Genomic DNA, 25205 nt, shown 5'->3' with positions numbered 1-25205 from the left:
AGTTGATCTTCAAGAGAGCTAGAGTGAGGGGAGTGTGCGAGAGAAGTTCTAAATGTATATTTGGTATCTCACATACACTGACCTTTTTCATTGGCATCGTAGTAACAGACAAGGGCAGGGATTTCAGCTTGATACTGGGACCCGACCATGATTTCCTTTGAAAACAGATTTTTTTTTAATTAGTCAATTTAAATACCATTATGTTGACATTTGCAGTGTAACAAGCCATCCACATGTCATGAGCCTCATCTACATATTTTTTTTTTTAACATTTTTTAGTTATTTAGCAGACGCTCTTATCCAGAGCGACTTACAGTAGTGAATGCATACATTTCATACAATTTCATACATATCATACATTTTTTTTCTGTGCTGGCCCCCCGTGGGAATCGAACCCACAACCCTGGTGTTGTAAACACCATGCTCTACCAACTGAGCTACAGGGAAGGCTATAATCTACTAGGACTTGGTGGAGGAATGATTGATCATGAGAAGCACTGAAATACACACCTTCCTGGTGTCCTCAGGACACAGACCATCTTCCTCACCCTCCGATTCCTTGTCTCCATCGTAAATAGCATTAGCTAGAGAAGCAGATAGTGGGAGGTGAGGAGATGATACAGGGAAGTAAAAGGGACTGCAGTGCATAGGGGGTGTCAACTTAAACTGTGAATCATCGATACGAGCAGCAGTATGAAACAAAAAAATATTGCGTAAACATGATACAGGAGACCACACTTGTGAGCACCCACACAGAGCATCTGCACACACATGGGAGTTTGCGTCACTCTGCTGCGAAGTGATAGCTGCATGGAAACAACAGTGGAGGAGATCAGCCTCTCACTTCTCGATGTTGCCAAAGTCGGCTCGATATGCTACTCCCCGAAATTTGTATCGCGGACACTACCATTACACTTTACCACAAACCTTTTACATTAGGACTTAATCTCACAATATATTTCAGGTTGCTAGATGCACTGATGTCAGATGATGCATGTCAGTGGTGGCATTATAGGGAAACAAAAAGGGAGATATTCCACAGTTCAAGGAAGTGAATGTTAAACTTACAACGCAGTGTTCTGGGGAAGAAATCACTGGTTTCATGGGATGTCACCGAGGGTGTGAGGTCATCAGCTGAGGATTGTGTTTCTTCATCGTCACCTGACAGAAGATCTTTTGCTATTTCTTCCTGATTAAAATACACCAATAAGTCAATACATACACTACCAGTCAAACATTTTAGAACACCTACTCATTCAAGGAGTTCATTTTTACTATTTTCTACATTGTAGAATAATAGTGAAGACATCAAAACCACAAAATAACACATATGAAATCATGTAGTAACCAAAAACAAGTAACAAATCAAAATACATTTTATATTTGAGATTCTTCAAAATAGTCACCCTTTGCACACTCTTGGCATTCTCTCCACCAGCTTCATGGGGTAGTCACCTAGAATCCATTTCAATTAACAGGTGTGCCTTGTTGAAAGTTAATTTGTGGAATTTCCTTCTTAATGCGTTTGAGCATTTCAGTTGTGTTGTGACAAGGGGGGGGGTATGCAGAAGACAGCCCTATTTGGTAAGAGACAAAGTCCATATTACGGCAAGAACAGCTCGAATAAGCAAAGAGAAACAACAGTCCATCCTTACTTCAAGACATGAAGGTCAGTCAATCCGGAAAATGTCAAGAACTTTGAAAGTTTCTTCAAGTGCAGTCGCAAAAACATCCAGTGCTATGATGAAACTGTCAGGCCTTCATGGTCAAATTGCTGCAAAGAAAGCACTACTAAAAGCACACCAATAACAAGAAGAGACTTACTTGAGCCAAGAAACACAAGCAATGGACATTAGTGGTGGAAATCTGTCCTTTGGTCTGGAGTCCAAATTTGAGATTTTTGGTTCCAACCGCCATGTCTTTGTGAGACGCAGTGTGGGTGAACGGATGATCTCTGCATGTGTATTTCCCACCGTAAAGCATGGAGGAAGAGGTGTTATGGTGCTTTGCTGGTGACACTGATTTCTTTAGAATTCGAGGCACACTTAACCAGCATGGCTACCACAGCATTCTGCAGCGATATGCCATCCCATCTGGTTTGGGCTTAGTGGGACTATAATTTGTTTTTCAACAGGACAACAACCCAACACACCTCCAGGCTGTGTAAGGGCTATTTGACCAAGGAGAGTAATGGAGTGCTGCATCAAATGACTTGGTCTCCACAATCCCCCAATCAAACTGAGATGGTTTGGGATGAGTTGGACCGCAGTGTGAAGGAAAGGCAGCCAACAAGTTCTCAGCATATGTGAGAACTCCTTCAAGATTGTTGGAAAAGCATTCCAGGTGAAGCTGGTTGAGAGAATGCCAAGAGTGTGCAAAGCTGTCATCAAGGCAAAGGGTGGCTATTTGAAGAATCTCAAATATATTTTGATTTGTTTAACACTTTTTTGGTTACTACATGATTCCATATTTGTTTTTTCATAGTTTTGATATCTTCACTACTTTTCTACAATGTAGAAAATAGTAAAAATAAAGAAACACCCTTGAATGAGCAGGTGTTCTAAAACTTTTGACCGGTAGTGCATACAATACATAAAAACAATGGTTTCGCTAAATCTTTTGGAAAAAGAGTGAAGTAAGAATACAATGTTCAGGCTGTCATCACGATGAAACCCCCAGTGTCCAACAGTGAATCTGAGGCAAATTATTTTTTAAAGGAAAGCCCTCTCACAACCTACTAACAATTTGTTTTCACTGCAGTGGGATAACTTTTCCAAGGGAATGGAAATATTACAGAAGAGGAAGTCCAACTTACAAAATTGACATGGTGCTTACTTACTTTATCTAATGTCATATCAGGTAGCTCGTCCGTAAGTTCAACAGAAGAGCCGCCCACACTGGACCCTCCAGCGGTGCCAATTGATGCTTCGTATCTATACATAGCCAGCAGCTCCTCCAGTGGCATGTTGCCCTCCTGAATGATTAAAGACAACTTGATTTTGCTTTACAAATCACAACAATACAAAAAACTTCATGCATAACAGTTAGGAAGATTTATGACAGAATGTTAAAATTATAAATGGACAGTTCACTCAATACAAATTCATCTTGTCTACCACACCTTGACTGCTGTCAATCCACCGAGGCAGTTTAATCTAGCCATATTCAGCAGCCTTTCTAGCATTTTCTTGTACAGAGCGAGGCTAGTATTGTATTGAGGGGAGTTGTATCGGCCATTAATTATAGCCTGTTCAAAAAATTCCAGTTGATCATCTATCCCATGTTAGCAAGGTAAGTTAGGTTAACCAGTTATTTAAATATTGCAGTTATCATGGCCAGATTATGTTCCCATGGGGCCTCAACCCCCAGGGGGCCCCAATCAATTTTGTGGAGTCACTAAAGTATCATATGAACACGAGACAGGGCAAAATGTGTAGAATTCCAGGAAATTAGCTTTAAAACTGCAAAACAGCATTTGCTCTGGAAAAAATGTGGAGCAGTGGGAGGAAAAGGTCACGGGGGAATAGAAGGGGAGGGTTGAAACTACATTTAGATAGTGTTCTGCACAGATTTTCTGGGGGTGGGGCAACTCATAATAATGGCTAGAATAGTCAATTGAATGGTATCAAACATGTGGTTGATACCATTCCATGGACTCCAGTCCAGCCATTACTATGAGCCATCCTCCCCTCAGCAGCCTCCACTGCCGGGGTCCCCCCCCCCCCAGACAATTTATGTAGAAGGAACGAGAGGCTCAATTCTGGCGACAAAAATTATGTAAAAAAAATTATACTCCAAAATAAATAAAAATGATGCAGACACCATCTACAGTTTAACATTACCACCTCCTGAAATAACATACTGGTAAAATGATTTTTCAAAACATATTTGTTTTCATATTGGACCACACATATAACCTATGCATGGTCCATATGATCAGGTATGCTATTTGCAATAAGCATTAGCACTTGTAGCCCAACTGATGCAGCATAGTGGCTATAAATAAATAGGCTGAAGCATGGGGGTTGCCTATCTGCATTTACCCTATTGGGCTAAAACAGAAATATCACATTTACATAAGTATTCAGACCCTTTACTCAATACTTTGTTGAAGCCCCTTTGGCAGTGATTACAGCCTCCAATCTACTTGGGTATGACGCTACAAGCTTGGCACACCTGTATTTGGGGAGTGTCTCCCATTCTTCTCTGCAGATCCTCTTCTCTGCAGATGTCAGGTTGGATGGGGTGCGTCGCTGCACAGCTATTTTCAAGTCTCTCCAGCAATGTTCGATCGGGTTCAAGTCTGGGCTCAGGCTGGGCCGCTCAAGGACATTCAGACACTTGTCCCGAAGCCACTCCTGCGTTGTCTTGGCTGTGTGCTTAGGGTAGTTGTCCTATTGGAAGGTGAACCTTCATCCCAGTCTGAGGACCTGAGCGCTCTGGAGCAGGTTTTCATCAAGGATCTCTCTGTACTTTGCTCCGTTCATCTTTCCCTTGATCCTGACTAGTCTCCCATTCCCTGCCACTGGAAAACATCCTCACAGCATGATGCTGCCACCACGCTTCACCGTAGGGATGGTGCCAGGTTTCCTCCAGATGTGACGCTTGGCATTCAGGCCAAAGAGTTCAATCTTGGATTCATCAGATCAGAAAATCTTGTTCTCATGGTCTGAGAGTCCTTTAGGTGCCTTTTGGCAAACTCCAAGCGGGCTGTCGTGTGCCTTTTACTGAGGAGTGGCTTCCGTTTGGCCACTCTACCATAAAGCCCTGATTGGTGGAGTGCTGCAAAGATGGTTGTCCTTCTGGAAAGTTCTCCCATCTCCACAGAGGAACTCTGGAACTCTGTCTGAGTGACCATTGGGTTCTTGGTCACCTCCCTGGCCCTTCTCCGATTGCTCAGGCAGCCAGCTCTAGGAAGAGTCTTGGTGGTTCCAAACTTCTTCCATTTAAGAATGATGGAGGCCACTGTGTTATTGGGGACCTTCAATGCTGCAGTAATGTTTCGGTACTCTTCTCCTGAGCGACACAATCCTTTCTCAGAGCTCTATGGACAATTCCTTTGACCTCATGGCTTGGTTTTGCTTTGACATGCACTGTCAACTGTGGGACCTTATTTAGACAGGTATGTGCCTTTCCAAATCATGTCCAATCAATATAATTCCCTACATAAAGGGACGCCGATGGCATTTCCCGTATGATTGATAAGGATCTCCATATTGCAAATGTACGGTCCCTTACCAGACGTCCACAAATGTTTTAAAATAGGCCGACGGCCTCAGGCCGTGCCCCAGGGTCAGATCTTCCGGGAAGTCATCAAATGAAGTCTCTCGGACATTTGGTTTCTGTTTTATTAAATTTCAGTAATTTTTCCACTGTTCTGGAAAATTCGACCAGATGGCGACTGGCTGCTTATTGCAAATGGACAAAAACACCAAAGTGACATGGCCATTTCTCGTAAACAGAAAAGACTTCGGCGATAAAACTCGGTGAGCACAGGTTTGGCCAAATGGGCTTTTAGCCCAGAAACAAGATGGTGTTGAGGCCTCAACACTTTGAGTTAACCTCTACGGGCTAGGGGGCAGCATTGAGAATTTTGGAAAAAATATGTGCACATTTTTAACTGCCTCCTACACCAACTCAGAAGCTAGAATATGCATATTATTGTTCAGGTTTGGATAGAAAACACCCTAAAGTTTCTAAAACTGTTTGAATGGTGTCTGTGAGTATAACAGAACTCATTTGGCAGGCAAAACCCTGAGACAGATTCTGACAGGAAGTGGATACCTGATGTGTTGAATTGACTTTAAGCCTATGCCATTGAAAAACAAAGGGGCTGAGGAATGTTTTGGCACTTCCTATTGCTTCCACAAGATGTCACCAGCCTTTACAAAGTGTTTTGAGTCTTCTACTCTGAGATCTGACCGAACAAGAGCCATGGAACGGTGATGGCCCATTAGACACCTGGCGTGCGAGTTCATGTTGGGTACTCTCATTCCGAAACGTTTTAAAAGAGAACCCAATCGTCCGCCTTGAATTTTATTCATGTTCTGGTTAAAAAAGGCCCTAATGATTTATGCGATGCAACGTTTGACATGTTTGAACGAACGTAAATATATTTTTTCCGTTCGTGAAGTGAAGTGAAGTCCGGCTGGCTTAGATCATGTGCTAACAACACGGAGCTTTTTGGACATAAATGATGAGCTTTTTTGAACAAAACTACATTCGTTATGGACCTGGGATTCCTGGAAGTGACATCTGATGAAGAGAATCAAAAGGTAATGGATTATTTACATAGTATTTTCGATTTTAGATCTCTCCAACATGGCGGTTAGTCTGTATCGCAAAGCGTATTTTTCTGGGCGCAGTGCTCAGATTATTGCAAAGTTTGATTTCCCAGTAAGGTTATTTTTAAATCTGGCAAGTCGATTGCGTTCAAGAGATGTAAATCTATAATTCTTTGAATGACAATATAATATTTTACCAATGTTTTCTAATATTAATTAATTATTTTGTTGTGATGACTTGACTGCCGGTATTGGAGGGAAACGATTTCCTGAACATCAACGCCATAGTAAAACGCTGTTTTTAGATATAAATATGAACTTGATAGAACTAAAAATGCATGCATTGTCTAACAATGTCCTAGGAGTGTCATCTGATGGAGATTGTAAAAGGTTAGTGCATAATTTTAGCTGATTTTATGGTTTTGGTGACGCCTGTCTTTGAATTGACAATACAATACACACAGCTATTGTCAATGTACTCTCCTAACTTAACTTTATGCTTTCGCCGTAAAACCTTTTTGAAATCGGAAAACGTGGTTAGATTAAGGAGATGTTTATCTTTCAAAGGGTGTCAGATAGTTGTATGTTTGAAAAATTTGAATTTTGACATTTATTTGGTTTCAAATTTGCCGCTCTTGAAATGCACCTGCTGTTGATAGGGTGCGCCATGGGTGGCACGCTAGCGTCCCAAATAGCCCAAAGAAGTTAAGACACATTTTCTGGGATTAAAAGGTCAAAAACGGTAATAGAGCGCTAAGTTGACCACTTCTCGTCAAAGTACATGAACCTACGGTGTCAGGGGAAAAAAGAACCAACCATTTAGCTACCGGAATTTATGAGAAATCGTACAATTGGTGATGGTTAAAAAAAATAATATATATATATAAAAAATAAAAGTTAGATCCAGTTGCGGCGTTTCGGAGCTCTACGTGATTTCCTGAAATCACACACACACACACACACACACGGGAGTGACACAGTGAGGCTAATACACACACAGAGCCTGCAATAGTTACCTGCGTTTGAACTATCAAAAGAACCGTCAGACCTAGAGCTCTGAAACTTTATATACATGTTCTAGCGCTTAAGTCGATAGTGCACGGTGAGTTGTGGCTCTAGAAGAAGGTTCTCAGGCCGAGAAACAGCCTCGTACATTTGCAATGACTTCAATTCATTTTGACCATTATGAAAATGACGACGTTTAGAAAAGTCCCAGAGTCGCAAGACTAGGTGCATTGAAACCGCCTCAGCCCATAGAGACGGACCCTAAAGTTTCTGTCCGATAGCCCTTTCAGGGACCCCATAGCAACGCCCGGACAAAAGAGAATTTTCAGCACCAATTAACCTCTTGCGTATATCCTACCACTGGGGGCGCCACAGCGCATTTTGGAAAAAATTTGTTCCCATTTTCAACGGCCTACTAATCAAACTCAGAAGCTAGGACATGTATATACTTATTTTATATGGATAGAAAACACCCTAAAGTTTCTAAAACTGTTTGAATGGTGTCTGTGAGTATAACAGAACTCGTATGGCAGTCAAAACCCAGAGACCGATTGAACCAGGAAGTGGGATTCTGAATTGTGGACTCGACTTCACAGCCTTCCCTGTAATTCACAACGTGAAAAAATGATAATTGAGCACTTTCCAGTGCATCCACTAGATGTCCCCAGTCTTTACAAAGTGTTTTGAGGCTTCTACTGTCGAAACTCAGTGTAGGAGACGATGTGGCAATTGGTCACAGTAGGAGGGCCATCAGCATTGTGACGTCGGCGGCCGTGTCTGCCCCCACCTTTGGAAACGTTTTGAAACACAATGAAATCGTCCCACTCGAATCTTATTGGCTCTCTTGTTGAAACAGGCCCTGAAGATTAATGTTATACAACGTTTGACATGTTTGAACGAACCTAACGGAGGGAAAAAAGTCATTTTTCGTTAGCCAAGTGCCGCGCACGGATCAACATTTGGTTACAGCCTTAGGATGCGCTAACAACAGCAAGCTAATGGAACATAAAGGATGGACTTTTTCGACCGAAAATACATTTGTCGTGGACCTGGGATTCCTGGAAGTGCTTTCTGATGAAGACAACTAAAGGTGAGGGATTATTGGCAATATTATACAAGATCAGATGTGATGTGCGATTGTTCCAAGATGGCGACGAGCTAGGCTTTCTAGCTCATTTTCTGAGTATCGCATCCCCTTTTATCTCAAAGTGTGATTACCCTGTAAAGTTATTTTAAAATCTGTTATGACGGGTGTTTTCAAGAGATATTCATCTATAAATCTTAGATTGACAATATAAAAAAAAAAAATCGTTTTCGAATAGTAATTTATAAAATTGTAGCACTGTTTCCCGGGACGCATTTTATGGGTAAATAGTTAGTCAACGTCAGGTGCCGATGTAAAATGCTGTTTTTATATAGAAATATGACCTTTATTGAACAAAAGATTGCATGCTGTGTGTAACATGATGTCCTAGGTGTGTCATCTGATGAAGTTTGTAAAAGGTTAGTGCTGCATTTAGCTGTTTTTTGGTTATATGTGATGCATGTGCTTGGTCGGAAAATTCATATGATGCTACTTTTACCATGTACTCCTAACATAATCTAATATTGTGCTTTTCCTGTAAAACCTTTTTGAAATCGGACAACGAGGGTCGATTCAAGAGAGGTGTATCTATAAAACGATATGAGACAGTCAAATATTTGAAAAAAAAAAATATTGAATTTCGTTATGCTAATGTTGCTAGGAGTTTTTCGCTGGAAAATGATCCCGCTAACGGGATGAGAGTCTCAAGAGGTTTTAAGGTCACTGCTTGGGCTCCGAATGACCTATCGAGCCGAAACTCGGGGTCGCCTCAGCTAGGCCTACACAATGTCATAACTGGACCCGCAGCTAGAATGTAACTACGTGTTTTACGTTTTTATTATGGTTTAAGCAGAAGGCGCTGTGAATTTTGGGCCTGCTCTGAAATATGTGATAGTTGGCTTCTAAACATGTTAGACAAAGTGGGTTTGGTGTCAGAATGATATCTTATTGACTGATGGACACTGACTTGATGGCTGACTTTTGTCTATTTGCAATAAGTTTAAACAGTGATGAACCATCACCAAAATGACAGACTGAAATCAACACCACCGAGCGATGGAGAGGAACCACTATCACTGCCCGGCCATCCCGAGTTCAACGGGCCAGTCAATTGGGCATTTCTGCAGCATATTAGAGCATGTCAAATTCGTGATGGTAAATACCCATTGTAAGACATTGCAAATGGACAGCCGTGCACCTGGTAATTGGAACGGGTTACCAGGAGAAAATTTTTGAAATGGTTTTTAATGCCTTTAGGGGGGTGCAAGGGGTCCACAGCTGGGTAGGGCGCACCCCCCACCCGTGCACATCAATAGTTATGTTTTTCAAAAAACTCTTACAAAAAAGACATTTAAAAACAACAGAGTCCCACTTCTCTCTCATCAAACATGACAAGTAGACTTAGGTTGATTCAAAGCTTAACATAGTGATATATCATTTTGTCAATATAAAAAATGCCATTTGGACATTTCTTATGCCATTTGGCCATGGTTCACTGGACTTTTGACTTCCTATGGTCATATATTGCAAATGGACAAAACATCATCTTTTATTGAGTTTGTCCATAAGGCCAGGTATGTTCATTTGGTTGTTATATATGTATTATTGACAAAAAAAATGTAAAAAATAAAAATAATAATAAAAAAATAAAAAAGTAAAGAATTTTTTAAAAACGGTCCAGAAAGCACTTTAGAGGGAGTTGTATTTTTGAATTTTGACCCTTGGGTCTTGACCTTATGTCCATTTGCAATATGAACATTTACGGTGGAGCGCGCTCGCCATCTTTGGGATTTTTGCTGTATGACACTTGGCATTTGCCACTTGCCATAAGCTTTGAATGAACTGCTGTCCATTTGAGTGGCATTTGCGATCGTGTATACGTTTTGCCCAATGGCAATATGTTGCCATTCATTTTTTGTCCATTTCATGGGGGTCTTCCAGGTGGACTCCAATCAAGTTGTAGAAACAGCAAGGATGATCAATGGAAACAGGAGTCCCATAGCAAAGGGTCTGGAATAAGGTGTTTTATTTTTATATACATTTGCAAACATTTCTAAAACCCTGTTTTCGCTTTGTCATTATGGGGTAGTGTGTGTAGATTGATAAGGAACATTTATTTAATCCATTTTAGACTACGGCTGTAACGCACCAAAATGTGGAAAAAGTCAAGGGGTCTGAAAACTTTCCGAATGCACTCTATGTCCCAAAACAATTGCATAAACACAGTGAATATAATGTTAGGGTAACACGCACCCTGCCTGTATTTCTCACAGAAACTACTTAGTCTTTAACATTGCTAAAATTGTGCAGTTTATACTTATTTAGGAGTTGAGAAGTAAAGTAAGAATGGAAAGCTGGGAAAAAACACCATTAAAACATGGGTCAGAATGCAGGTTTCCCTCCCTATGCACCTAACAAAAATATTAAATGCAACATGTAAAGTGTTGGTCCCATGTTTGAAATAAAAAAAAGACCCCAGAAATGTTACATCTCTGTTAGTGAGCGTCTCGTTTGCCAAGATAATCCATCCACCTAACAGGTGTGGCATATCAAGAAGCTGATTAAACAGCATGATCATTACACAGGTGCACCATGTGCTGGGGACAATAAAAGGCCACTAAGATGTGCAGTTGTGTCACAACAAGGCCACAGATGTCTCAAGTTGAGGGAGCGTGCAATTGGCATGCTGACTGGCGGAATGTCCACCATCCGGCTTCTCAACCTGCATGATCGTCTTAGGAAGATGGGGGGGAGGGGGGGGGGTGCTCAAGAGTATTTCTGTCTAATAAAGCCCTTGTGGGGAAAAATGAATTCTGATTGGCTTGGCCTGGCTCCCCAGTGGCAGAACATGGCTCCCAAGTGGGTGGGCCTACGCCCTCCCAGGCCCATCCATGGCTGCGCCCCTGCCAAGTCATGTGAATCCATAGATTATGGCGTAATTTATTTATTTCCACTGACTGATTTCCTTCTATTAAACTGTAACTCAGTAAAATGTTGGAAATTGTTGCATGTTGCGTTTATATTTTTGTTCAGTATGATTCTATGGGTTTGTCAGATTTTTCTATTCATTACTAATTTTGTTTGTAGAGGAATAGTAAAATGTGGACTGTTCTAACATCTTCAAAGTGCCCATTGACAAATAGTTTTCAATGTATCATATTTTTGGGGCATGGCGGCAATGATTTGCCGTGGCGCAGTGCCAGTTAAATTAGTTCAGCGGAAACACTGCTGCAAAGTGTTTTTTCCGCCAACAAGAGGTGTGTGAACCATTTGGGGGTCGCGACTTGGGGGTTTGTAACTACTACAGTAGTTGAGTACCACTTACACATTATATTTATTATGTACAACCTCAAGGCTACACGTTGCTTTGGATTGTCATGGAAAAACATTTGCGATTCAGAATATTGGCCCCATTGGATTACATTAGTGGGAGCTACTCTTTGCCAGTGACAGCTGAAAGAAACAAAATCTCCCAAATGTGAATGGTTTATAAAAAAATAAAATAAAAATGCCCAAGTTTAATTTAGAAAAATGTAGTCCAACAAATATAGTCCAACAAATAGTGAGCTTAATGTGTACAATGACATGTAAACCAATATGGGTGCATGCATGCGATGCATTATTTTTTATTTCTAGCCCATCTAATTTTGCATCTTGTAACAATGACATCTGTGGAACATGAAATTGTACCTTCTCCAAATCTGCTATTTCAGCGCTGACGCTTGTCCCTTCCTCCTGCATCTCCTCGTCCTCCAAAGTTTGCTCATCATCATAGTCATGGACCAACATCTCTGCTGTCGGATCAAAGTCATGATCTTCTGAAGACAGAGAGCCAACTGGATAACAACAACATAGTAACATTAGACTTTGCTAGTTGTTATTACGGTGAATGATGTAAAGTACCAGTCAAAAGTTGACACACCTACTCATTCAAGGGTTTCTTATTTTTACTATTTTCTACATCATAGAACAGTGAAGACATCAAAAAACACACACATATGGAATCATGTAGTAACCAAAAGTGTTACACAAATCTATATATTTTATATTCTTCAAAAGTAGCCACCCTGTACCTTGAAGCCAGCTTTGCACACTCTTGGCATTCTCTCAACCAGCTTCATGAAGACTGCTTTTCCAACAGTCTTGAAGGAGTTCTCACATATGCTGAGCACTTGCTGGCTGCTTTTCCTTCACTCTGCGGTCCAAGTCATCCCAAACCATCTCAATTGGGTGAGAGTGGAGGCCAGGTCATCTGATGAAGCACTCCACTACTCTCCTTCTTGGTCAAATAGCCCTTCCACACCCTGGAGGTATGTTTTGGGTCATTGGCCTGTTGAAAAACAAATGATAGTGGCACTAAGCCCAAACCAGATGGGATGGCGTATCGCTGCAAAATGCTGTGGTAGCCATGCTGGTTTAAGTCTGCCTTGAATTCTAAAATATCACTGACAGCATCACCAGCAAAGCACCATCACACCTCCTCCTCCATGCTTCATGGTGGGAACCACACATGCAGAGATCATCCGTTCACCAACTCTGCATCTCACAAAGACATGGCAGTCAGAACCAAAACATCTCAAATTTGGATTAATCAGACCAAAGGACAGATATCCACCGGTCTAATGTCCATTGCTCATGTTTCTTGGCCCAAGCAAGTCTCTTCTTATTGGTGTCCTTTAGTAGTGGTTTCAATGCAGCAATTTGACCATGAAGGCCTGATTCACACAGTATCCCCTGAACAGTTGATGTTGAGATGTGTCTGTTACTTGAAGTCTGAAGCATTTATTTGGGCTGCAAGCTGAGGAGCAGTTAACTCTAATGAACTTATCCTCTGCAGCAGAGGTAACTCTGGGTCTTTCAAATCAAAGTTTATTTGTAACGTGCGCCGAATACAACAGGTATAGACCTTAGTGAAATGCATACTTACAGGCTCTAACCAATAGTGCAAAAAAGGTATTAGGTGAACAACAGGTAAGTAAAGAAATAAAAACAACAGTAAAAAGACAGTAGCGAGGCTACATACTGACACTGGTTAGTCAGGCTGATTGACGTAGTATGTACATGTAGATATGGTTAAAGTGACTATGCATATATGATGAACAGAGAGTAGCAGTAGCGTAAAGAGGGGTTGGCGGGTGGTGGGACACAATGCAGAAAGCCCGGTTAGCCAATGTGCGGGCGGGAGCACTGGTTGGTCGGGCCAATTGAGGTAGTATGTACATGAATGTATAGTTAAAAGTGACTGTGCATATATGATAAACAGAGTAGCAGCAGCGTAAAAAAGAGGGGTTGGGGGGGGGCACAAAATGCAAATAGTCCAGGTAGCCATTTGATTACCTGTTTAGGAGTCTTATGGCTTGGGGGTAAAAACTGTTGAGAAGCCTTTTTGTCCTAGACTTGGCACTCCGGTACCGCTTGACATGCGGTAGTAGAGAGAACAGTCTATGACTGGGGTGGCTGGGATCTTTGACCATTTTTTGGGCCTTCCTCTGACACCGCCTGGTGTAGAGGTCCTGGATGGCAGGCAGCTTAGCACCAGTGACGTACTGGGCCATACGTACTACCCTCTGAAGTGCCTTGCGGTCGGAGGCCGAGGAATTGCCGTACCAGGCAGTGATGCAAACAGTCAGGATGCTCTCAATGTTGCAGCTGTAGAACCTTTTGAGGATATGAAGACCCATGCCAAATCTTTCTATAGTTTCCTGAGAGGGAATAGGCTTTGTCGTGCCCTCTTTACGACTGTCTTGGTGTGTTTGGACAATTCTAGTTTGGTCGGTGATGTGGACACCAAGGAACTTGAAGCTCTCAACCTGCTCCACTACAGCCCGTACTCGGTCCTTTTCCTGTAGTCCACAATCATCTCCTTAGTCTTGGTTACGTTGAGGGATAGGTTGTTATTCTGGCACCACCCGGCCAGGTCTCTGACCTCCCCCTATAGGCTGTCTCGTTGTTGTCGGTGATCAGGCCTACCACCGTTGTGTCGCCTGCAAACTTAATGGTGTTGGAGTCGTGCCTGGCCATGCAGTCATGGGTGAACAGGGAGTACAGGAGGGGACTGAGCACGCACCCCTGGGGTGCTCCGGTGTTGAGGATCAGCGTGGCAGATTTATTGCTACCTACCCTCACCACCTGGGGGCGGTCCATCAGGAAGTCCAGGATCCAGTTGCAGAGGGAGGTGTTTAGTCCCAGGATCCTTAGCGATGAGCTGAGGGTACTATGGTGTTGAACGCTGAGCTGTAGTCAATGAACAGCATTCTCACATAAGTGTTCCTTTTGTCCAGGTGGGAAAGGGCAGTGTGGAGTGCAATAGAGATTGCATCATCTGTGGATCTGTTTGGGTGGTATGTAAATTCGAGTGGGTCTAGTGTTTCTGGGATAATGGTGTTGTGAGCCATTACCAACCTTTCAAAGCACTTCATGGCTACGGACGTAAGTGCTGCAGGTCTGTAGTCATTTAGGCAGGTTGCCTTTGTGTTCTTGGGCACAGGGACTATGGTGGTCTGCTTGAAACATGTTATTACAGACTCAAATCAGGGATATGTTGAAAATGTCAGTGAAGACGCCTGCCAGTTGGTCAGCACATGCCCAGAGCACACGTCCTGGTAATTCGTCCGGCCCCGCAGCCTTGTGAATGGTGACCTGTTTAAAGGTCTTACTCACGTCGGCTACAGAGAGGGTGATCATACAGTCATCCGGAACAGCTGATGCTCTCATGCATGCCTCAGTGTTACTTGCCTCGAAGCGAGCATAGAAGTGATTTAGCTCGTCTGGTAGGCTCGTGTCACTGGGCAGCTCGCGGCTGTGCTTCCCTTTGTAGTCTGTAATAGTTTGCAAGCCCTGCCACATAAGACGAGCGTCGGAGCCGGTGTAGTATGATTCAGTCTTAGCCCTGTATTGACGCTTTGCCTGTTTGATGGTTCATCGCAGGATTTCTTGTAAGCTTCCGGGTTAGAGTCCCGCACCTTGAAAGCGGCAGCTCTGCCCTTTAGCTCAGTGCGAATGTTACCTGTAATCCATGGCTTCTGGTTGGGGTATGTATGTATGTATGTATGTATAGTCACTGTGGGGACAACGTCCTCAATGCACTTACAGTGAGGGAAAAAAGTATTTGATCCCCTGCTGATTTTGTACGTTTGCCCACTGACAAAGAAATGATCAGTCTATAATTTTAATGGTAGAGTTATTTGAAGAGTGAGAGCCAGAATAACAAAAGAAATTCTGAAAATCGCATGTAAAAAATGTTATAAAATTATTAGCATTTTAATGAGGGAAATAAGTATTTGACCCCTCTGCAAAACACGATTTAGTACTTGGTGGCAAAACCCTTGTTGGCAATCACAGAGGTCAGACGTTTCTTGTAGTTTGCTACCAGGTTTGCAAACATCTCAGGAGGGATTTTGTCCCACTCCTCTTTGCAGATCTTCTCCAAGTCATTAAGGTTTCGAGGCTGACATTTGGCAACTCGAACCTTCAGCTCCCTCCACAGATTTTTCTATGGGATTAAGGTCTGGAGACTGGCTAGGCCACTCTAGGACCTTAATGTGCTTCTTCTTGAGCCACTCCTTTGTTGCCTTGGCCGTGTGTTTTGGGTCATTGTTAGGCTGGAATACCCATCCACAACCCATTTTCAATGCCCTAGCTGAGGGAAGGAGGTTCTCACCCAAGATTTGACGGTACATGGCCCCGTCCATCGTCCCTTTGATGTGGTGAAGTTGTCCTGTCCCCTTAGCAGAAAAACACCCCCAAAGCATAATGTTTCCACCTCCATGTTTGACAGTGGAGATGGTGTTCTTGGGGTCATAGGCAGCATTCCTCCTCCTCCAAACACGGCGAGTTGAGTTGATGTCAAAGAGCTCCATTTTGGTCTCATCTGACCACAACACTTTCACCAGTTGTCCTCTGAGTCATTGAGATGTTCATTGGCAAACTTCAGACGGGCATGTATATGTGCTTTCTTGAGCAGGGGGACCTTGCGGGCGCTGCAGAATCAGTCCTTCACGGCGTAGTGTGTTACCAATTGTTTTCTTGGTGACTATGGTCCCAGCTGCCTTGAGATCATTGACAAGATCCTCCCGTGTAGTTCTGGGCTGATTCCTCACCGTTCTCATGATCATTGCAACTCCACGAGGTGAGATCTTGCATGGAGCTGCAGGCCGAGGGATATTGACAGTTCTTTTGTGTTTCTTCCATTTGCAAATAATCGCACCAAATGTTGTCACCTTCTCACCAAGCTGCTTGGCGATGGTTTTGTAGCCCATTCCAGCCTTGTGTAGGTCTACAATCTTGTCCCTGACATCCTTGGCGAGCTCTTTGGTCTTGGCCATGGTGGAGAGTTTGGAATCTGATTGATTGATTGCTTCTGTGGACAGGTGTCTTTTATACAGGTAAAAAACTGAGATTAGGAGCACTCCCTTTAAGAGTGTGCTCCTAATCTCAGCTCGTTACCTGTATAAAAGACACTTGGGAGCCAGAAATCTCTGATTGAGAGGGGGTCAAATACTTATTTCCCTCATTAAAATGCAAATCAATTTATAACATTTTTGACATGCGTTTATCAGGATTTTTTTGTTATTCTGTCTCTCACTGTTCAAATAAACCTACCATTAAAATTATAGACTGATCATTTCTTTGTCAGTGGGCAAACGTGCAAAATCAGCAGGGGATCAAATATTTTTCTCCCTCACTGTATTGATAAAGCCAGTGACTGATTTGGTGTACTCCTCAATGCCATCGGAAGAATCCCGGAACATGTTCCAGCCTGTGCTAGCAAAAGTGTCTGTAGCTTAGTATCTGCTTCATCTATAAAAAAAAAAGTGGTCAGACCGAGTCAATGGTGCCTCCTGCTTTAATTTTTGCTTGTAAGCAGGAATCAGGAGGAACGAGTTGTGGCCGGATTTACCAAATGGAGGGCGAGCTTTGTATGCATCTGTGTGTGGAGTACAGGTGATCTAGAGTTTTTTTCCCCCCCTCTGGTTCCACATTTAACATGTTGATAGAAATTTGGTACAACTGCATTAAAGTCTCCGGCCACTAGGAGTGCCACCTCTGGGAGAGTGGTTTCCTGTTTGCTTATACAGCTGACTGAGTGCGGTCTTAGTGCCAGCATCTGTCTGTGGTGGTAAATAAACAGCCACGAAAAGTAGAGCTGAAAACTCTCTAGGCAAGTAGTGTGGCCTGCAATTTATTACAATATACTCTACTTCAGGCGAGCAAAATCTAGAGACTTCCTCAGATTTCGTGCACCAGCTGTTTACAAATATGCACAGACCGCCCTGCCTTACCGGAGTGTGCTGTTCTATCTTGCCGGTGCAGCGTATATCCCGCTAGCTGAATATCCATGTCGTCATTCAGCCACGATTCCATGAAACATAGGATATTACAGTTGATGATGTCCCGTTGGTAGGATATTCGTGATCGTACCTCGTCTAATTTATTGTCCAATGATTGCATGTTGGCGAGTAATACTGACAGTAACGGCAGCTTTCCCACTCGCCTTCTACGGGTCCTCACGAGGCATCCCGCTCTTTGTCCCCTGTACCTGCGTTTCTTCCTCTTGCAAATAACGGGGATGTTGGCCCTGTCGGGTGTTTGGAGAATGTCCTGTGCGTCTTGCTTGTTGAAGAAAAAAAAATCTTTCTCTAATCCGAGGTGAGTGATCGCTTCCTAATATCCAGAAGCTCTTTTTTGCCGTAAGATAAGGTCCTCATGAGAACCAGTTTCTTCAAAGCGCTTGATGGTTTTTGCGACTGCGCTTGAAGAAACTTTCAATGTTATTGAAATGTTCTGCATTGACTGACGTTCTTGTCTTAAAGTAATGATACTGTCGTTTGTCTTTTCTTATTTGAGCTGTACTTGCCATAATATGGACTTAGCCATATTTTGTAAAATACCATCTTCTGTATACCACCTCTACCTTCACACAACACATTGGCTCAAACACCCTAAGGAAAGAAATTCCACAAATTAACCTTTAACAAGGCGCACCTGTTAATTGAAATGCATTCCAGGTGACTACCTCATGAAGCTGGTTGAGAGAATGCCAAGTGTACGCAAAGCTGTCATCAAGGCAAAAGGTGGCTACTTTGAAGAATCTCAAATATATTTGGATTTGTTTAACACTTTTTTGGTTACTACATGATTCCATATGTGTTATTTCATAGTTTTGATGTCTTCACTATTATTCTACAATGTAGAAAATAGTAAAAATAAAGAAAAACCCTGGAATGAGTAGGTGTGTCCAAACCTTTGACTGGTACTGCACAACAAATTCATGGTTCCACGCATTAATACAACAAAAAGTAAAACATGTAGAACACTTACCTGGGCTCGTACTTCCAAAGGAAGCCTAAAAAAAAAAAAAAAAATAGTAGGGGGTGAGATTTGGAATAACATTAGCTAGCTAGGCTACATCTAGTAAACAGGCAAAATGGTCGCAATGACAGTAAATTATATGAAACTATAACCCAATTTAGTTAACATAAAAGATAATCCAGTCTAGTTTAAGTCACCATATACAGTCATTGGTATTACCATTACCTAAGCTCTTAAATAGCAAGGTACTGGTAGCTAGCTAACGTTTGTTGGGTCAATATAGGCGTTGTTCGCTAAGGGACAGATCAAAATGTACTGGGGGGGGGGGGGGGGGGGGGGGGCAGCACAAATAACTGTTGATATCAACTTTGTCACTTCAGCATGCTTGTGTGTCACAGTCTATCAAGCAGGGCTACAGGCTAGAAGGCTGGGGGTTCACCGACCACCTCACTATTCCTGCCTGGTTTCATTACACTATGATCAGCTAGAGGGAAATCAGATTTTCTACATTTTGATGCAATATTTATAATTGTATAAAATATATGCAACGGATTTTTCCACCAACAGGCTTCTGTGTCAATGCAGAAAGCCAGCATGAGGGTTTGCGTTCAAGCTAGAATGAAAGGCTGCCGGTGCATGGAAGACAAGATATCTGTTAAAAAAGTAATCCACACTTGAAAGAATACAAAAAAAATGTGAAAGTGCAAGGTGCTACATTTTTTAAAGAAACAAAGCATACATGTCAGCCTTATGCCTTCATCATTGCTGTAACAAGGCACCGCATAACCAACTAACAAAGCATACTGACTTCAGGCACTTCAATAACATGGTTTGCGTGTTCAACACCACAAAAGTAGACCATGTCAATCTCGACAAACAGAAAAAACATCCCTCCCTACTAGAGCTAGCCCCATTTCGGTAGACCGATTTGAGTCGCCGCAAAAATCTGATTTGCGCCTGACTAATCCATTGCGGAGGCTGTGGGGATGGTACAGTCCATCGCTCTAAGACATGTGCTACTGAAAATGTATATCATTATACACTGCTCAAAAAAATAAAGGGAACACTTAAACAACACAATGTAACTCCAAGTCAATCACACTTCTGTGAAAGCAAACTGTCCACTTAGGAAGCAACACTGATTGACAATAAATTTCACATGCTGTTGTGCAAATGGAATAGACAACAGGTGGAAATTATAGGCAATTAGCAAGACACCCCCAATAAAGAAGTGGTTCTGCAGGTGGGGACCACAGACCACTTCTCAGTTCCTATGCTTCTTGGTTGATGTTTTGGTCACTTTTGAATGCTGGCGGTGCTTTCACTCTAGTGGTAGCATGAGACGGAGTCTACAACCTACACAAGTGGCTCAGGTAGTGTAGCTCACCCAGGATGGCACATCAATGCGAGCTGTGGCAAGAAGGTTTGCTGTCTCTGCCTTGCCGGTTCACCTCTTTCCACTGGGATTCTCTGCCTCTAACCCTATTACAGGGGCTGAGTCACTGACTTACTGGTGTTCTTCCATGCCATCCATGGGAGGGGTGCGTCACTTGAGTGGGTTGAGTCACTGACGTGGTCTTCCTGTCTGGGTTGGCGCCCCCCCCCTTGGGTTGTGCCATGGCGGAGATCTTTGTGGGCTATACTCGGCCTTGTCTTCGGACGGTAAGTTGGTGGTTGTAGACATCCCTCTAGTGGTGTGGGGGCTGTGCTTTGGCAAAGTGGGTGGGGTTATATCCTGCCTGTTTGGCCCTGTCCGGGGGTATCATCGGATGGGGCCACAGTGTCTTCTGATCCCTCCTGTCTCAGCCTCCAGTATTTATGCTGCAGTAGTTTATGTGTCGGGGGCTAGGGTCAGTCTGTTACATCTGGAGTATTCTCTTGTCTTATCCGGTGTCCTATGTGAATTTAAATATGCTCTCTCTAATTCTCTCTTTCTCTCGGAGGACCTGAGCCCTAGGACCATGCCTCGGGACTACCTGGCATGATGACTCCTTGCTGTCCCCAGTCCACCTGGCCATGCTGCTGCTCCAGTTCCCACTGTTCTGCCTGCGGCTACGGAACCCTGACCTGACCGGAACCCTGAACAATAAATGTATTACTAGCCAGAAATAATGTAATATATTGTTAACATTACATTTTTTGGGACCTAGTCTTAACCAAATCACATATCATGAGACAAATGTTCAGGCAGGAGGTCACATTGGTAGCGTGACTCAAGTCATGTTTGTGCCTGTGAGATTGAGACTGACTAGTAGATGCGCTGTCTTCTCTTCCCTAGCAGTTGAAACGCAAACATAGAAAAACAACCTAGAGTGTGAACAAAACAATGTAAATAGCCAAGAAACAGTGACAATGTCTCACTTCAGTAGACTTTCGTTTCAAGTAACTTACACCAACTTTTAAGCCTGTGTGCAGCGCTTCTAAAAATGTATCCATCACTTCACATGCGCAAAGTCCCCAGCCAGGCAGTGTTGCAGCACGAGTTGGAATAGGCTATATGGGATTCGTTGTTGACTTTGTGCGATTAATTTACCAGCTATGAAACAAAATGGCAGAAATACTTGGAAATCTACTGCAGCATTTATTTTACTATAAATGTGATCATACTTTCTATTCACATATCCGAGTTAACTGCTCACACTGTGGAGCACTGACCACCCGCCAAAGTGGCTGGTGAAATACATATCTTACCTGCCAATGGCAAAATCTACCTGCATTTGGCAGGTGTAAATTTTAGGCCCTCGCAACATAAAAATGTAATACATTTTAAAAGTGAAATGATAAATATTTTGGATATATTGAAGTGTAGGTTCTAGGTGCGCGAAGAATAGCCGCTCGGAGAGGATGCAGAGTGTGTACTAAGCATTCCTGAATAACTGGGCCTGCCAGGAGAATATGTGGCCACATTAATATAGGATGATTTGGGAGAATGATGATCTACAACAGAGAGTATTAAGTATCAGAAGTAAAAATACAACCAGACTGGCCTGCTACTCTTTCTAGACCTTAAACTGTAGAGAGTAGACCCACAATTGAGCCAAATCGATTGAAACATTCAAATCACAGGGCTTTTGTGCTGTTACTCATATTACATTTTCACTGCAACCTTGAGTAGAATTTTGTACTCGATTGAAAACAATAACGCATTTTTTCGTCGCATTGTTGTAGGCTAGTCTTGGTAGGATAATTGTATTGCCCCTAAAGATCAATAGGGGAGCTTTTTGAGCTGTGTGTCATGTCTTCACTGTTCTTTCATGCTCAATGATACACCTTGCCTTTCCGCTATTCCTATTTTTATGTTGTGGATTTATATTACAATTGATGCAGCTTTGAATGCTTTTATTATGTGTGGTATGATCGCGAGTTAGCCTATTGCACATCTGGACAAATTATCCCCCTACCACTATTGTCACTGAACGGTGGATAGAGTGCAGGATAGACCGTCAGACCATAGTGACCTGTGATATAGCGAAAGTTAGCACAGTGCATAAGGGATGTACCAAAACACAATTTGATAAGGAAATGTTGCTAGGACGGGAGAAATTATAAAGTAAAACCTGCGAATACCGAATGTAAACCGTCGGGGGGGGACACTACCCTCCCCTGTGCCTAATAATAATAATAATAAAAAAATAACAATCCTCTCCAGAGCAAAAATAATAATAGTTTGACCCCCCCAGTAAATTGCATGAAATCTTAATCTCTGTGCGTTCAGCAGTAACCACAATCGTGTAGCTAGTTAGCTCGTGTTATGCTCGTGTTAAAACGATAGTTTTCCTTAACACACCAGCTACGGCCCAATGCTGGATTCTCGAGAGCTAACGCGTTAACGTTAAAGCCACTTAATGTAGCCTACAACGTTACGTTAGCTAAATGTTTTATCTAACGTTTAGGTAGCTACCGAATTTGTGAACAGTAAAACGAAATGCAATGTCACTGAGCACAGTTACCGACAAACGTTTGAATCATCTCAGTTGATATTGTAGAAAAATCGAATTTCCCTGGACTTATCGGTACGAAACATTCTAGCTGTCCAGGTAACGTAGCTAGCTAGCAAAGTATGCTCCGATGCGAACCCCTGCCATGGACCTAACGTTAGCGAACTGTTAGCTAGCTAGGCTACAACCACAGATAGGAGGGTTAGTTATAAATATATTTGCTGTAACCGAGGACGCCGCTGTTAGATTTTTTTTTTAATGCTAAATTACAATACTGAAAATCGGCAATTCAGATTAAAACCTTTAAAGACCACTGTCGATAGTGACACCGTTGATTTAACACAATCTACCTGAAAAATATAGCTTTCAAATAGCTAAGATGCTTCTGCCCGGTTTTCTTACTCACCTCCGCCATATTTGTACATTTAATTCACAACGAAGATTGTCCTTTATGTTGACAAGATATTCAAGTGACCACTCTAACAATGGTAATACATGTCCTCAAAGATGGAAGGCAGGCGAGATCAGGTGGGAGTCGACCATTCTAGCCAATGAGAGGATAGATAAGCGTGTGAACAACAGGCCATTGAGATAGATAGAGGGCTCATCTTTCCATCTCTATTTTAAAGTAGTCAATTTTTCTTCTTCATTGGCTGATTGCGCCCAACTCGTAGGAATCCCCACCCAGTTTACTATTTTAAAATGGTGGAAGCCCTCATTGACAATGACCATGCTAAAATAGGCTACAGCCATGATGAGTCCTCTATCAATCTCTATGACAACAGGCGCAACTCCGATATGAAGTCATTTTTGGTTAAGGGACAAGATGTATCTTTGTTTGTTTTTTGGCACAGCTGTACAAGTGGATAGTTCAGATGGTAGCGTTAGGGCAATTGATAACGGTGATAAAACCAGTGATGATCAGCTAATTACACCTGTTGTAAATATGAGGAACAGGAGTAAGAGAAATCATAATGAGGGTGATGGAGGGATGAATACTGCTGGGGAAACAATGAGTAGTGTTGAGAGTAGACCTGTAACGTGCAGGACCACTCTAGAGAAAGAGGTTGGAGTAGAACGTTAGAAAGTTATGCTAGTGTCCCCAGAACCAGCTTGTAAATACTTCCATCCTTTGCATTTGACAAAAGCAATTAGGAAAGAGATTGGGGTGATTAATGATGCCAAAACCCTGGGTTATGGGAAGGTCCTGATAATTTAAATAGTAAAATTGAGCAGGAGAATATTTTGAAATTTAACTCACTAAATGGGGGTTGGGTGAAATGTCACATTCCAGGTGCTATGTCTAAACTGAGAGGAGTAATTGCTGGGATGCCATTGGAAATTACTATTGAAGAAGTTTTTTATTTTTTATTTAACCATTATTTAACTAGGCAAGTCAGTTAAGAATAAATTATTATTTACAATGACGGCCTACCCCGGCTAAACACTCTCCTAACCCGGACGATGCTGGACCAATTGTGCGCTGCCCTATGGCACTCCTGAGCACAGCCAGTTGTGATACAGCCCAGGATAGAACCAGGGTCTGTAGTGACGCCTCTAGCACTGAGATGCAGTGCCTTAGACCGCTGCCCCACTCGGGAGGCCCTTAAGTTAAGGCTTCCCTGAAAAGAGGAAAAGTCATTGAGCAAAAAGGATGAAAAGCAAAAAGTAGGGTAGGGTGCAGCTAGGATCACTCAGTTATCCTGTTAGAGAGTATGTGCCACCCACTAGTGGTTCCTTGTGGCCCCCCTAAATGTGGAGTATGAAATAATTTCTAATTTAATAACTAATTTTTGCTATCGTTCTTTTTTTACATCCGTTATTAGAGAGTGGCAACGCGGAACACTAATTTAACCCACACATTTTTTAGAGGGACGGCTTTAGGCAGAACACAACAGTATCGTACCACATGCAAAACGATATGACAACAATAACGTCTAATGTAACTGCCACCTCTAACAGTACAACTGGCCCCAGCTTGGCCCCCCCCAGTTGAAATGGTCTAGAACCGCCACTGGTGCCACCTACACTTTGGTTCTTTAAGTGTGCATGGATAGGGCATGTTGCTAATGTGTGCAAAGGTAAAATGAGATGTGCAAAGTGTAGTGGGGATCACGAGCATGGGAAATGTGGGCCTGATGCTAAAGTTATACTCTTGTAACTGTGACGGAGAACATAGTGAGGATGTGAAGTACAACAGAAAACCATGGAAGCGCAGAGGTACAAAATTCCAAACAATATATCCAATGCTAAGGCTGTTCGGAAAGTGAATAACAAACCTAGCGTTGAAAATACTCCAGATACAACATATCGGCAGATAGTAGCCGCTGCCAATTGTTAATGTGATATGTGAGCATAAATACTTGATCATAGATAAAACCATGGTAGTAGATTGTGTAGACTTCTTGGCCTTCATCTGTAGGGCAATCAATATGACTGCTCCACATACGAGCAGGACTGCACAAATAAAATAAGTAGTGAAGGCAGCCAAGGATTTCTGAAGTTACGATAAATATTATAAATCGGATGCTGAATCAAAATTTAACTGATGATCAGGATAATAAATACTATTATGGTGTTCCT

The 25205-nt window shown here is 42.5% G+C and overlaps 1 protein-coding gene across 1 annotated transcript in view; it reads right to left on the bottom strand.

The window, feature by feature from the left end:
* Positions 1-23112, bottom strand: part of LOC115159083 (mesoderm induction early response protein 3) — a 46396-nt gene extending 23284 nt beyond the window's left edge. Inside the window, exons 1-7 of the mRNA XM_029708460.1 lie at positions 23029-23112; positions 18694-18718; positions 12064-12209; positions 2840-2974; positions 1069-1189; positions 511-584; positions 83-155 (exon numbers count right to left, since the gene is read on the bottom strand). Coding sequence (XP_029564320.1) covers positions 83-155; positions 511-584; positions 1069-1189; positions 2840-2974; positions 12064-12209; positions 18694-18718; positions 23029-23037 — 583 coding nt within the window. The 5' untranslated portion in view covers positions 23038-23112. The remainder of the gene's footprint in view (positions 1-82; positions 156-510; positions 585-1068; positions 1190-2839; positions 2975-12063; positions 12210-18693; positions 18719-23028) is intronic.
* Positions 23113-25205: the final 2093 nt, after the last annotated feature.

The sequence above is a fragment of the Salmo trutta genome, chromosome 23, assembly GCF_901001165.1.
Source record: "Salmo trutta chromosome 23, fSalTru1.1, whole genome shotgun sequence".
Classification (NCBI taxonomy): Eukaryota; Metazoa; Chordata; class Actinopteri; order Salmoniformes; family Salmonidae; genus Salmo; species Salmo trutta.
This window is presented reverse-complemented; position numbering and strand designations above follow the sequence as displayed.